This window comes from Juglans microcarpa x Juglans regia, chromosome 5D, assembly GCF_004785595.1.
Source record: "Juglans microcarpa x Juglans regia isolate MS1-56 chromosome 5D, Jm3101_v1.0, whole genome shotgun sequence".
NCBI lineage: Eukaryota > Viridiplantae > Streptophyta > Magnoliopsida > Fagales > Juglandaceae > Juglans > Juglans microcarpa x Juglans regia.
Window position 1 is genome coordinate 135,168 of NC_054602.1, and position 14,741 is coordinate 149,908.

Here is a 14,741-nt window from a genome sequence, read left to right on the forward strand (position 1 = left end):
TTACATGCTTTTCTTGGTGGCTGTCTGCATAATGAGCACCCCCCTCCCCTTATGTATGATTGCTTGCTGAATTTATCTCCAGAGTTCACTTTCTTGTTTTTGGTTGGCTAGAAATGAGGACGCAGGAACACAACCAATGACCTAAAAGTTTAGGGGTTCTTGATTAACACTGCTGAGAGAAAAGGAAATTATTACCCTAACATAAAGTCCTAAGGATGTAACACCCATTTCCTCCATGGTTACGAATGGTAGTAATATTTAAAAGATTTTTATACGGGCCAGCTAGAAAAGATTCCATAAACAAAAACACTTCAAATTTTTATTGAGCGAACCTAGTTGGGCCCTTTGGGTTGATATGTAACAAAAAAAATTTATTGAATAGATGGTCGGTCATAGTAGCACTTGTTGAAAAATTTTCCAAGTTTTGTGATTTTTCACAAAATCTAATGAAAAACATAAAAATCTCTTAAAAGCCATAAAGTTCTAAGATCCAGTCTCATCGCCACAAGCTACACCTGGTTCCACAACTTTGTCGGCATAATTTTCTTCACATGGGACGGTTAACACAATGTTTGAGAATTCTATAAATAATGAAATGGTTTGTAAATAGTAGTAAAATGGTTTGAGTTAAGTTGTTTTTATTGGGTTTTGGGAAAGGAGAGAGAAAAAGTTGAATAAAAATATTATAAAATTAAAATATTGTTAGAATATAATTTTTCAATATTATTGTTTTGAAATTTGAAAAAGTAATATTATTTCTTGTGTTCTCTTTGGAAGTTTGAGAAAGTTGTAATGATTAGGTGAAAAATTTGAAGATTTGAAATTGAAAAGTGCTTGTTTGAGTGATGTTTGGGAAGGAAATTATGAAAAAATTTTAGATTAGATGAGGTCATCTCACTTCCCAAACAAGCCCTTACTCATGAACTTGCTTTCTTGTCTTGTGTTATCATATCATGCTCTTGTCTTTCATTGGTGGATAACATAGCATGAAGCTTAGTAACCCCAAGTGGTGGTGTAGTGGTCCTGGGGCGAGTCATATAAATCAGGCCTCTGGTTCGAAACTGTGCATTCACACTGTTGGGGCCATTTGACTGGAGGATTTTTTCCTTGAATTACCCAATGTGCATTTGCAGGAAACTTCTTCCGAGTGCTTGTGCGCCCATGAGATTATCTGGACTTTGTTCCTGGATACCCAATGCTAAAAAAAATAATAGTGAGGCATAGTATGCATGATCATCCCATACTTACAATTCCTTTGTGTACAAGGTTCTCATAAAAAAATAGTGTGGCACATGTAACATGGGCTACCTAGGAACAAGCCATAATAGTTTATGATCAAAACATGTACATAGCATATTACTTAGAAAAAGATGATCAATTTGTTTTGCAAAAGAGAGTCCGCATAAAAAAAGAGTTATCATGGTTTCTTATATGAGAAAATGATAAGGGTGAGATTATGGTTACTTACCTCTTTGAGTGCGCCAACTTCACCTATAAAATCACACGCATTACCACGTCAATTTTCTTATCAAGCCTGGTTGTCTAATGAAGGAATAGAATTTCATGTAATGGACTACCCATGACACCTGAAAATTTCTCTCCATGGCTTAACTTCAAAACCAAGCAACCTGAACAACTTTCTATCCTCGTGATCAAAACAGCAATCCTGTAATACAATCAACTCATAACACTTCAAACATATTCTCTTTCTCATAATTAACCTCAAAACATGGAATCCATAACACATCTTTAAAATAGGTAAAGACTAGCTTCTTAATAATTTGGGGAATAGTGGAAGTGTGCTGTACTGTTTGGCATATGTGATAAAAGTTGAGAACGAGATGCCATGGTGGATAGCGATGGCTGGATCAAAATCGTTCTTTGTAAGAGAAATCGGTGATGGAGAGAAAATGTAAGGAAGAAGGAAAGTAAACATGCCTGTTTGCCACTATTAGTGTTGGTCCAATGCCTCGAGAAGACACTATGATGGCTTAAGCGGCTTGAGCAATGCCTAGGAGCAATGCCTAGGAGCAATGCCCAGATGTGGCGTGAAGTGGCTTGTTGGCATAGGATGGATGTTTGATGCAATGGAGAGTTGTTGGCGATAGGTTCCATGTGAGCTGGAGGTGTAATTGAGCTTGGTGTCTTCAGCATGCGGTTGTAGGGAGTGAAGATCGTGAGTTACTAAGAGAACTTGTGAAGAGAGAGAAATTAGAGAAAGTGTAAGAGAGCAGCAGAGGGAGGTCTCTTGATCTTCTCTGTTGTGAGTTAGAGAGAGGGAATGTCTTAGAAGTGGAATGTCTAACTTAGGTATTCTCATATATTTCCTTCTCAAACATCACTCAAACACAGAACACTTTAAATTTCAAAATTTCAACTTTTTCATTTAATCATTACCTAATCATTGCAATTTTTTCAAACTTCCAAACAAAACACAAAAACAATACTACTTATTCAATAACACTTATTTAAATGCGTAAGCATAACTATTCCCATGTGGCAATAGCACTTATTCAAGGTCTAGTCTCTAGAAATGAAGGGCTCGTTTGGTTCCTTGACTGCATTCGGCTCAACTGAGTTTGGTTCAGATTTAGACTTCTTCTAATATCCAAACACCCAACTCTCAAATCACTGAACTCATCTCAACTCAAAACCTCTTTACACGTGGGACCCATAATTTTTTTAACTCAACACCTCTTTATACGTGGAACCCACAACCTTTTTTAACTTTTCATAAATACATTTAAACTCATCTTAACATCCAAACACATCTAAATTCATCTTAGGTGGTCCTCACAGAATTCACTCCACCATCTCAACTCACTACTATTCATAAAGAGCTTAACTCAGCTCAACATTCAAACATAACCTAAGTCTACACGTAGCACTCCTGCTCGGTGTCTATGTCTTCATCATTTGGGACATTAAGGCCTTGTTTGAATAGTGAGATGAGATGAGATGGTTTGAAATGAAAGTTAAAAGTTGAATAAAATATTGTTAGAATGTTATTTTTTAATATTATTATTATTTTGAGATTTGAAAAAGTTAAATTATTTATAATATTTTGTGTGAAAATTTAGAAAAGTTATAATGATGGGATGAAACCGTTTCTGTATCCAAACGGGGCCTAAATCATAAAAACAAACAAACAAATGATTCGAAGACCTAATAGCACATCATACTGTAAACTTAACTTAACATTAGGCTTGACTTTGAAAACTTTAATGCATAGTCATACATACATATAGCATATAAATCATTCATTAGTAACTTAGGCGGAATTCAAGAAATAATCATGGCAATACAAGTAACATGGATGAATGAATGATGGAGTCTATGCATTTCATATGATTCATGCATGACTTATTCATCTTGTCTTTCACTTTCTATAATGACCATCATAACATATGTGCATCGGTTCAATTGTTGTTGACCGCGTAAATCATAGCATAACATATGGTGTACCACGCTTAGGCCTGTGACACTGCACCATAACATATGGTGAAGAACGTTTAGGTTCGTGTCATCGCATGCATCATAGCATAGCATATGGTAGAGCACGTTTAGGTCCGTGTTACCGCATACATCATAGCATAGCACATGGTGGCTTGCGTTTAGGTACGGGTTTGCACATCCACCCATAACATAAAGCCAATCTTTAAAGCTTACTTATCGTTCACATGACTTCTTACTTATCTTATCATAATGCTTGTGAACATGTTGACTTCATGACTTTCATGGCGTGTCATACTCGTATGCATGGCATAGCATTTTAATTTATACATGGCATATTAACATGAGCATTTCATAACATAACATAACGTAAGCATTACATAACATACGTGTGATTTTCATGACATAACATCCATTCTAATAAACAATCCAAATCATCATAGCATACATAATTTCATTCATAAGCATATCATCGTAAGTCATTGGAGGGTTCATAAAGAGGGGCTAACCTTGAAGTGGCTACATAGCATAGGTAGACATGAAGGCTATGATCATGCTACTTACCTCATAGCACTACTTCCTGAATCTTACTTTGTAGCTTGTCACCTATGCGAAATATTAAACGTCACTAAATTTTCTTGGAAAACGTGTTGTAATACCAACTTAATTAAATATGTATTATGGAAATTAATTTAGTAATTATTATGTTAGGTACTTAATCAATGAATACTAATATTATATAATTATTTGAATACTAATATCATATCTTAACTTTCAAATTATAATTTAAATGGGAATATATTTTATTTAAATTTATAAATAACAGTGGAAATATTCAGTTCATAAAATAGACTTATTTATGCTTCACTTAAAATTCTTTTAAACTTATTTTTTTTATTTATTTATTTATTGGCACCGAGTGTCTAAGAACAGCATCCCTAACTAATCCTGGGGGTGCACAGGCCCTTGACAAGGAGTTTCGTGTAAGTGCACCTCGGATAATTCAAAGGGAAAATCCTCCAGTCTGATGGCCCCTAGAAATTGTTTGCACTCAAAGGAATTTGAACCTTAGACCTGGGGGAGCATACACCCAAGCCCAAAGCCTTTATTTACCACTTGAGCCAACCTGTAGGAGTTAACTATTACTATAATCTAATCATAATTCAATAAATGAGGTATTTTTTTGAGGTCGAATCTCTTTACCGGGCATAATATTACGAAGGTACATGACATTCTTGACCTAGGAGAAGGGGTGTTACAGTAATTGTTTTTGCATTCATTTTTTATGGAAGGCTAATTGGGGTTGTCCTCAATGAGCTTGGTGAATATCTGTAATCCTGAAATAGATCTTCTTAGCCATTTATATGATCATCATTATGTATCGATCTCTGATTTACAGATAATACTTTCTTCCTATGTTTAACCAGGAGAGGCATGTCTGATTGCCAGTTCTGTTTTAGTAGAACTTTTCATCATGATAGACATACATTTTTAGTGCCAGTTCACTATTCATTCTTGGTGGCTGAAGAAAAAGGTCTTCATGCCTTTTGATTTTCACAAAATAATTTTAGTTTCTAGCATGCGCTTAGTAGTAGGTGAATTTTATGTCGGTTTTCGGTATACTCTGTTGCCTTAATGTATTCTGTTCAGTAGAATTCAGAATAGGTTTTACTAAATTCTAATTCCTAGATCAGTGTTGTATTCATAGTTCATAGTTCGTGTTCAGTGTTTAGAATAGGATTTATGCTTATTGTTTAATTGGAACTAAGCTACCTTCCTTTCAGGGACAATTTCGTGGGAGAACTGAGATTGCTCCTGATCAGAGGGAGAAATTTTTGCAACGGCTCCAACAAGTGCAGCAACAAGGTCACAGTACCCTTCTTAGTATGCCGCCCCTTGCTGGAGCAAGTCATAAGCAGTTTTCTGCACAACAGCAAAACCCACTCTTGCAGCAGGTGCTCTTTCTTGTTTGATTTCTTCAATAATATTGCTTTTATTGGTTTTCTTTTCTGAATCAATTTCAACTGCTCGTGGGAAAATCTTGCTTTGAGAAAAGAGTATTAGTGTGAATATAAATAACCATTGAAATGGTTAGACATATAAGTGTATGTTTTGATTTTTAATAAACTGTATACATATATTACTTGATTTTATATTTTATTGATATACAATTTACTTATAAAAAAATGTTATTAATATACACGTATATATATGGTAATATATATGAACAAGCTAACTTGTTCAGCTGATCTCTATGAGAGCTTGTTCCTGAACGTTATTTGAGTCAATCAAGTTTGCATAATTTGATAATTGAGCCTACTTTCTTGTCTGCAAACAGCCTATTTAATAATTCAATTGAGCCTAGTTTGAGCTTAATAGAGTCTAGTTCAAGATACCTGCCGAGTAGTCTTGTTCATTAACACCCACATCTTGAGATATCCAAAGACTTACCTTAAGGGGAAGGGCACCTTTTCCTCTCTCCTAATTGGTTGATTGGGGAAAGAATAGTGGGACTTGACATTATTGGATTAGGCATGAAGTTTAGAGTGTTGGTATATTCGACGCCCACCCTGCTTCAAAAATATCTAAACGCATAAGTCAAACATTCACAATGGGTACATAAAGGCATAAAGATAATTTGAAGGAATCAGAAACTGTTCGTGACCTTTTCATGTATACGTTTCACTAAACATGGTGTTTTCTGTTATGCCGGAAATGGTTGATTGGTAAACCATCAGTGCGCACTACTGTGGAGAATGATTCTGTCTTGTGTATTGTGGTGCATTTGGAGGGAAAGAAATGAGCGTAGCTTTGAGGATCGCGAAAAGTTAGTGATGGAGTTCAAGTATTCCTTTCTTACTCTTTATCTAATATGGAACTTTCCCTTACTTATCTAAAAAATATGGAACTTTCCCTGCCCCTAAGATGTTGATACCCATCTTCTTTGAGGGAATCCACATTCCCATATAAATAAGGTTGATATTAACATTTAAAGGTGGATTGCTGTCTTTTATGGTATTCAGGTAAAAATGGCAACTCCTTCCTTCATATCAAGGGTGGATCAAAGGAAAAAAAATTAGTGGGTAACCATCTTTATCGAATTAATTTTGTATAAAAATGGTCTTTCGGTGTATGGTGATTGCTATTGTTTCTTCTCTCTATTTAATCTTCTTTTCACTCCATCTTCCTATGGTACTCCCTATTCTTTTTGTATGGTAGTATGAGAATTTGTTGAATTTAAATGTTCTTTGTGCTGTATTTTTTTTATTTTTTTGGCATGATTAGTATAATGTTTGACACCGCATCATTTGCCCAGCTTAATTCTCAAAGCACATCTGTCTCTTCTCAAGCTGGTCTGCCACTTGGAGTCCAGGCACCGGGTCTCAATAATGTTACATCTGCTGCCTTACAGCAGCAGCCAAATTCCATCCTTCAACAGTCTAATCAACAACCATTGATGTCAGGTGGTCCAAAAGATGCTGGTAACCTTCATTTTCCTCATCTTTCATTTTAATTGTTATGGTGGCGTGGGGGAGAGGGGGTTGGGTGGATGGATTAGTGTTAATTACCACCCCGTGAATTATAGTTAGAATCTGGAAAGTTTGACATGTGCTCAATTAATTTTCTCAAAGGTGATAGTCTTAGGTTGTAAACAGACCTGTTACATGCTGATTATTTTTAGTAATTTCTTAATCTCAATCTCCCATGGATTTTTCATTCTTACAATTCAGATAGGCTAACCCTTCTTACCTAGTTGTACTGGGGATCTACCCACCGCTTTTTAAATGATTTTAAGATGTTTTTGGCATTTCAAAACGGCTGAAGTTGGAGTGAATTATATAAGTGGTTTTATCCCCTCGAACAGCAGCTTGGTGAATGCTCCAAAGGACTGATTTATTTTTAAAAGCAGTAAAAGATTTATATTGTTGATTCATGGAATTTCTAATTCTAGCCAGGTGTTACTCTTGTATACAACCCTTGTACTTTGGCTATACCCTTCTTTTATCAATAAAATGATCGTTATGTATCAAAATAATGGAAAGTTACAAACCTAAGGAAATCTAAACCCAAAAGGGAGGTGAATAGGTCTCACGGAATTAAATCTACTGATTAAAGATTCACACCTATCTTAGCCAAAATATCTGTAGTGCCTTTTTTCATCTTCAACCTTATGATAGCTACAACAGTGTGATCATTAAGAAAATATCCTTTAGGGTGCAGCCTGGGGGTCAAAGGGTGAATTCGCTATTAGCTATGGTCTTAGACATTCTGGGTTTGATTATGCACTATGGGTTTCCCCTGATACACAGTTCTGACAAATAAGGTCGTGTATCCGGGGTTATTCCCTTGGGGTGGGTTCAAGGGGTCATGCCTTGGCGAGGTTCCATGTCATAAAAAATTATCAAGACGACTAAATCATATATATATATATACTCACATAACATGATAAAAAAAAACCTATTTGCAAGCCTATTTTTTAACACCCTCAACACACCACTGAAGCAGGTTTCACTATGATGAAAAGTATTGGTATTTTAATTTTTTCATAGCTATAATGGGTCTCAAAGTAGTGGTGTGTTGAAACACCAAGTTTGCAGATCAGAATTCAACATGATAATGACGGCCTAAAATAGTATGCAAAGTATCATCACAAAATCTTGAGATTGATATTGAGGAAAACTTCAGCTCTTAAAAAATCCCCCAAGACATGGTCCAACGAAAAAGGTACAGCCATGAGAGAAAATACTGACACAAGAATTATTGGTACTTCATAGAATCTTATAGACCGACTAGACTCCCTTCAAGGGTCTTAATGTATTGTTCAACAATCAATACCTTCACGAGTTCCTTTTTCGCTTATCGATGTTTGCACAACTCTTTGCAACATAAACTTCATGCTCTGAGATTGTACCTTTGGAATTTGCATGATTCAGACTCTCACCGCTTGTATAGATGAATTAAATTCAGTGACTTGCAGGATAACTCCAAGCGTTCAATCTATGGTGTGGAAACAGATAACAATCTTTTTTTGGATTTGCACACGCGTGAGACTTAAATCAATAACAAGCTTTTGTCCTTCATTCCTCTTAATAGGAGATCCTCAAGAATTTTGAGTTTTGCTTGCTCTCCAGTTTTAGTAAAAGTGTGCTTAAGCACGGAGGCCAAAACGCTCCTTACCAAAAGAGAATTGCATTTACAAAAGCTCGCTTTTGTAATTGTTTTTTTATAGGAATATAAAATATCAATTCAAGACTCAAAAAATGATGTCAGCAAATATTCTCAAGTATTAGTTGATATCGAAGATCATTTACGTACCATGGTGCCACATGTTGTCATATTTAATATATATGCTTTGAACCCAATATAATAGTCCAAGTTGGCTTTCTAGATGAATTGATAATTGATTGCTTGTGTCAACCTCGTTCAACTAAGTGATTTCATGTCAATTTGTTTTGCTTCTTCTACTTAGTCGGGATGCTTCTCTTGTACACACCATATGTTCTTGGATTGCACCCGTCAATGCTTTTAATAAAATCAATTTACTTATTAAAAAAAATCTGTTAAGTGCAAATACATCTGGTTGTCTCGGAACTTAGGTTTTTTGAAACTTTTGACTTTCTATGTCCAAAACCTATCTTTCCCATGACTACGAATAGAGAAATGTTTTACCTACAAAGAGATCCCACTAAAGTAAACCCATAAACTGCCATGGCTTAATGTGGTACAATAGATTGTAAAGCTACTTTTATAGATCTAGTGTATCATATGAAGGCATGTCAATTTGTATGTTTACTTTTGTGAAATCTCTTCGTGGCTAAAACATTTCTCTATTTGTAGTCATGGGTAAGATAGGTTTTAGACATAGAAAGTCAAAAGTTTTTTGAAACCTAAGTTCCCAGTCAACCAGATCTATTTGCACTTAAACGGATTTTTTTCTAATAAGAAAATTGATTTTATTAAAAGCGCTGACGGGTGCATCCTAAGAACATATGGTATGTACAAAAGAAGGCATCCCAACTAAGTAGAAGAAGCAAACCAAATTGACATGAAATCACTTAGTTGAATGAGGTTGACACAAGCAATAAATTCATCTAGAAAGCCAACTTGGACTATTATATAGGGTTCAAAGCATATATATTGCATATGACAACATGTGGCACCGTGGTACGTAAATGATCTACGATATCAATTGATACTTGAGAATATTTGCTGACATCATTTTCTGAGTCTTGAATTGATATTTTATATTCCTCTAAAAAAAATTACAAAAGCTCACTTTTGTAAATGCAACTCTTTTGGCAAGGAGCGTTTTGGCTGTAGCAGGTCTTCTATGAAGAACCTTGGGTTATGTGTTCTCCGTTCAAACCTCCTATGGCCATTTATGTAAAGTCACTTATCATCTTTGAAACTCAAGAATGCTGTTGAAGTTTGAAGCCATTGTCTTGAAGTTTGCACCTTGATGAGTTGTGAAAGTCATCATCTTTATTGCACAGCACATCACACTCTAAACAAAAGACATAAACTTAGGGCTCCTTTGGACATTTAGAATATCTGTGAATAATAGTGAAATTGTTTGAGTTAAGATGTTTTATTGGGTATTGGGAAACGAGAGAAAAAACTGAATAAAAACATTATAAAGTTAAAATATTGTTAGAATATAATTTTTTAATATTATTTTTGTTTTGGGACTTGAAAAAATTGAATTGTTTTTTATGTTTTGTTTGGGAAAGTTGTAATGATTAGGTAAGTTGAAGATTTGAAATATAAAAGTATTTGTTTTTTAGTGATGTTTAGGAAGGAAATTTTGAGATGAAATGAGATGGGATATGTTTCCCAAACAACCCCCAAGACATTTGACCACCTTCTTTATTTTGCTATTGCTTGAGAACGTGGGTAGCATATTCAGCACCTATTGCAACTGCTACCACTGTTCTAAAGTTTTTTCCTTATGGCAAAACAAATAAATAAAAGAGAGAGAGAAAGGAAGGTTAGAAATTTTTATTTTATTTAGCTTTACATTGACGGCTATATTCCTTTGTTGCTTTTTGAGTTGACGGTGCATCAAGTTGTTTCTGTTTTCTTTTTATGTTTTTTGGATCTTTTTTACTTTATCTTATCAAAATAAAAAAAGATATGAATGGTAAACTGTTTCTTCCGTACATGTCAGTGCACTAGGATTGCTCACCTGGTTTTTACTTGTAAAAAAATATATGAATGGTATAAAGACTTCAACATTGTAAAGCACTGCAGGGTATTGCAGCAAGACTATAATTATCACCACTATCCAATAACACTAGATTAGATTAATGCTCGTTCATATATGATGCAGATGTTGGTCATGCAAAAGTTGAGGAGCAGCAGCAGCAGCAGCAACAAAATTTACCTGATGATTCAACTATTGACACTACCACTGGTTCTGGGCTTGGAAAGAATCTCATGAATGAGGATGATTTGAAAGTCTCTTATGCGTTAGATACTCCTGTATGTTGAAACATATCTAAGTTTTGTGTATGATGCTTCAATATTTTGTTTAACATTGTTTCCATGTATTTTCTGTGTACTTTCTGATTGTCTATCTTCTTTTATGGTAAAATTAATCTGCAGAAGAAAATTGTGATGGTTTTTTGGTTGGCTGGTTATTGCATATATGGGGAAAGGCCTTACAGAGTTGCTTGTTTTATGTCACCAGGGGTTTGAGGGATTAGTGGTTGGCAAAATGTTAGTATATATGGATGCATGCAATATGTGTATTGCGTAAAAGAACGGTTCTTGGTTTGAAGTCGTCTGTTGGTCTATTGCTGGAGAGATGTCTCGGTTGGTCTAGTTACAGACATAATTTTGTTTTCCAGCCAGATGATGCTGACTGAAAGGCAATACTAACCCCAAGGGTGGCGTAGTGGTCCTGGGGCGAGCCATATATTGTCCTCGGTTCGAAGCTCCGCATTCACTCCTAGGGTCATTGGGGGAAATTTTCCTTTGAATTCCTGGGGTGAGTTTGCAGAAAACTCCTTGCCAAAGGTTGTGCACCCCTCGGATTAGTCGGGACCTAATCCCGGACACCCGATGCCAATAAAAAAAAGTATTGGCAAGCAGGAAAAAAAAAAAGGAATCGGTTGAGTGAGAAGCAATGGGGATCATGGGTATAGATTCTATGTTGGGAGTTGACCTGGTTAAATATCTCTCCTCCTAAGGACATTGGACATTGTCAAGGTGGTACTTGCAAGTCAGTGACTGTATCAAACACTAAAGGGATGGATTGTGGGGAGGCCTTGGCTTGAATCTTGGTTAACATAGATGCAAAAATATAGGGTGCAAAGTATGCATGTTTTGAGAGTTACAAATGTATATGGCATTTATCTTGTGACATTGACTTTTCTTACAATTAAAAAAATATTATTATTATTTTTTAGTAAGTAAGAATTTATTATATGTATACGAATGGATATTCAAGGAGTGACTTATTTTAATTGTTGTTGGATAAGAATTATCTTGGCTATAATGGTGTTACCGTTCCATCACTGGAGTACAAGTGGCTGATTTGTATGAGTCACAGTTAACTAACATGGTGTCTTTATTATCATTTAACTGGTAAGGTATCTTTATTACCTTGACGTTTTCTTTTTACTTAATAAAAAATCTAGCATGGCATCTTTGGTACTTGAGATAACTGATCCTAAACTTTTTTTGCCTGTTTCGTTGGGAATATCCAGGCCAGATGTGCTGTTGCCAATGTTCCTTTGTTTCTGCCATTGCTCTACTCTTGAATTTTAAATCCCTGTATGCTGCAGCCAGGTGCATCTGACTCTTTGACTGAGCCTGTTCTAGTCCCTAGAGATATTGATCTCTCTCCTGGGCAACCTTTACAATCAAATCAACCTTCTGGGAGCCTTGGTGTTATTGGCCGAAGAAGTGTTTCTGACCTTGGTGCCATTGGTGATAACCTCAGCGGATCAACTCTGAATTCTGGGGGAATGCATGATCAGTCTTACAATTTGAAGATGCTTGAGGCTGCATATTTTAAACTCCCTCAACCCAAGGATTCTGAGCGTGCAAGAAGTTATACTCCGGTATGAATGTTTAATCTTCATTTGTTTGCATCCTGTTGACTATAACTTGATTGTGATTTTGAAACTTCCATCATTTTGCCTTATAAAGAGGCATCCAGCAATTACTCCTCCTAGCTATCCTCAAGTACAGGCGCCTATTGTTAATAATCCAGCCTTCTGGGAAAGACTCGGTCTGGAGGTTAATGGCACTGATACCCTGTTCTTTGCATTTTACTATCAGCAGGTATATAGCTTACTGTACGTTTTCATTTTCATGCAATGTACTTCCTGTGATGCAACAAACCTAAGCTCTGGTCTTAAGTCAATAATTGTCTGCAGAACACTTATCAACAATATTTGGCTGCAAAAGAGTTGAAGAAGCAATCATGGAGATACCACAGAAAATACAACACATGGTTTCAAAGGCACGAGGAGCCAAAAGTCGCCACAGATGAATTTGAACAGGGAACATATGTATACTTTGATTTTCATATTGCCAATGATGACCTGCAGCATGGATGGTATGTAAACTTTTTTTCCCCGAAGGAAATGTTTTGCTTGCAATATCTCATTGATTTATATCTAAGTTGTAACCATTCTTTTAGAGATACATTGTATTTGTGGATATATATATATATATATATATATATATGTAGGCAGTTTTTGTAGTGCTCTGTGTGTCAAACTTTGCACATTGCGTGGAAAACATAGACTGCTTACCCAAGGTTCACTTAACTGTGGAATATTTTAGAAGTGGAGAGACTTTTCTTTCTTTTTATTTGGTAGCATGAGTCGCTTTCTGGTTCCCAAATAATGTTTCTGAGAGCAGCAATGTAAGCAGGCACCCTCATTTCTTCTATGCAATTCCTTCGAATAAAATCTTATTTTACCTATAAAAAAATAAAAAATAAAAATCTTCCATACAATTTTATTTTTTAAAGAGGGTCTCTACGAGTAAGGACAGTTCCTGTTGTGATAGTTTGATGGTGTAGAAAAAATAGAATAGCAAGGAAGGAGAGGGTGGGGATTAAATTCAAGGTGTAGTCCCTAGACGAATGAATGATGGCGGTGGTTCTATTTTTACATTGCTTGACTGTATGGTGTTAGGGCTGCCTTATTCTTATGGTTCACTTCTTTCGATTCCTTTAGCCTTCCCTGATGTGTCGTCCTGTTTCACTGTCTTTTCGTCCTTTTTTCTCCCCCCACTTTTTTCTTAATGTGCTTGCAATTTCCATGATGTGTCTTGAAATGGATGTTGTGATTCAGGTGTCAGAGGATCAAGACAGAATTCACTTTTGAGTACAACTATCTTGAAGATGAACTTGTTGCATAGAGGATCTGAAGAATGTAAAAAATGTCATTATGACTTCCAGGTCAGTATAATGCGAGCCATGTTTCAGAAGTTTTTAAATGATTCTTTCAATTGGTTATGGTGATACCTTATTTTGTTCCTGTGAACTGAATCTTGCTCATAAACCATCACCACATCAGGATCATTTTTATTTTGTGTTGATTCAGCAAGAACTTTATGCACCCCGAATCACTATGTGCAAAATTTTACTTGTATCACAAGATTAGAAGCAATCATGATAGTTACCTTTATTATTATAGCCAATAAGAATGATATGGGCATGGACAAACACATCACCGCTTGCCTGACAGTGTTTGTTCAATTGTGGCAAATGTCTTGCGAAGTTGGACTAATGAGAATTGACACTCTGCTTGATGGCAATGGAATATTTCTTTTACATGATATACTAAAATTTACAGCCGATGCCTGTTTTGTCCATGCGTACAGTTAGGTGAATATTCTCGCATCTGTTTTCTTTCTGCTTTAACTATGAAGTCAACTCTCTCTCAAAATTTAATCTCGCATTTCAAATCTCCTTAGCTCTGTTTTATCATACATTTGGTGGAACTCACATGGCTCACATCAGGAGGCGTGAAATTTTTTATCAAATGGTTTTGGCCTTCTGTTCTTGCAGGTATGATAGAAAGCGGGTTTGGAACTGTCAAGTGCAAAGTTATTTTAAATCATGCTCTGGTTCTTGATGGGGTACAGGTTACTAGGCTCCATGTTTTACGTATTCAGGTTCAGCCTGATAATTAAGGGGAGATTTTTTATAACTAAACATGTTCATGAATTGATTTTTGTTTCGATATTTGGATATTTCAATGAACTCAATTGCATCAGAGTAGAACTTTTTTAGTTCGAAGTTCGTTTAGACCGTTGCGAGATAC

At 35.7% G+C, this 14,741-nt stretch overlaps 1 protein-coding gene across 5 annotated transcripts in view; it reads left to right on the forward strand.

Moving 5' to 3' along the window:
- Nucleotides 1-14,709, forward strand: part of LOC121264530 (general negative regulator of transcription subunit 3) — a 34,425-nt gene extending 19,716 nt beyond the window's left edge. For 4 of the 5 annotated variants that reach the window (XM_041167755.1, XM_041167753.1, XM_041167754.1 and 1 more), the window contains exons 10-17: nucleotides 5,238-5,408; nucleotides 6,770-6,935; nucleotides 10,784-10,935; nucleotides 12,243-12,521; nucleotides 12,610-12,744; nucleotides 12,840-13,021; nucleotides 13,767-13,873; nucleotides 14,486-14,709. In XM_041167755.1, the coding sequence (XP_041023689.1) occupies nucleotides 5,238-5,408; nucleotides 6,770-6,935; nucleotides 10,784-10,935; nucleotides 12,243-12,521; nucleotides 12,610-12,744; nucleotides 12,840-13,021; nucleotides 13,767-13,833 (1,152 nt within the window). In that variant the 3' untranslated portion in view covers nucleotides 13,834-13,873; nucleotides 14,486-14,709. Of the gene's footprint in view, nucleotides 1-5,237; nucleotides 5,409-6,769; nucleotides 6,936-10,783; nucleotides 10,936-12,242; nucleotides 12,522-12,609; nucleotides 12,745-12,822; nucleotides 13,022-13,766; nucleotides 13,874-14,485 lie in introns of those variants that run through there. The other variant, XM_041167757.1, reaches the window with a different exon arrangement.
- The last annotated feature ends 32 nt before the right edge of the window (nucleotides 14,710-14,741 follow it).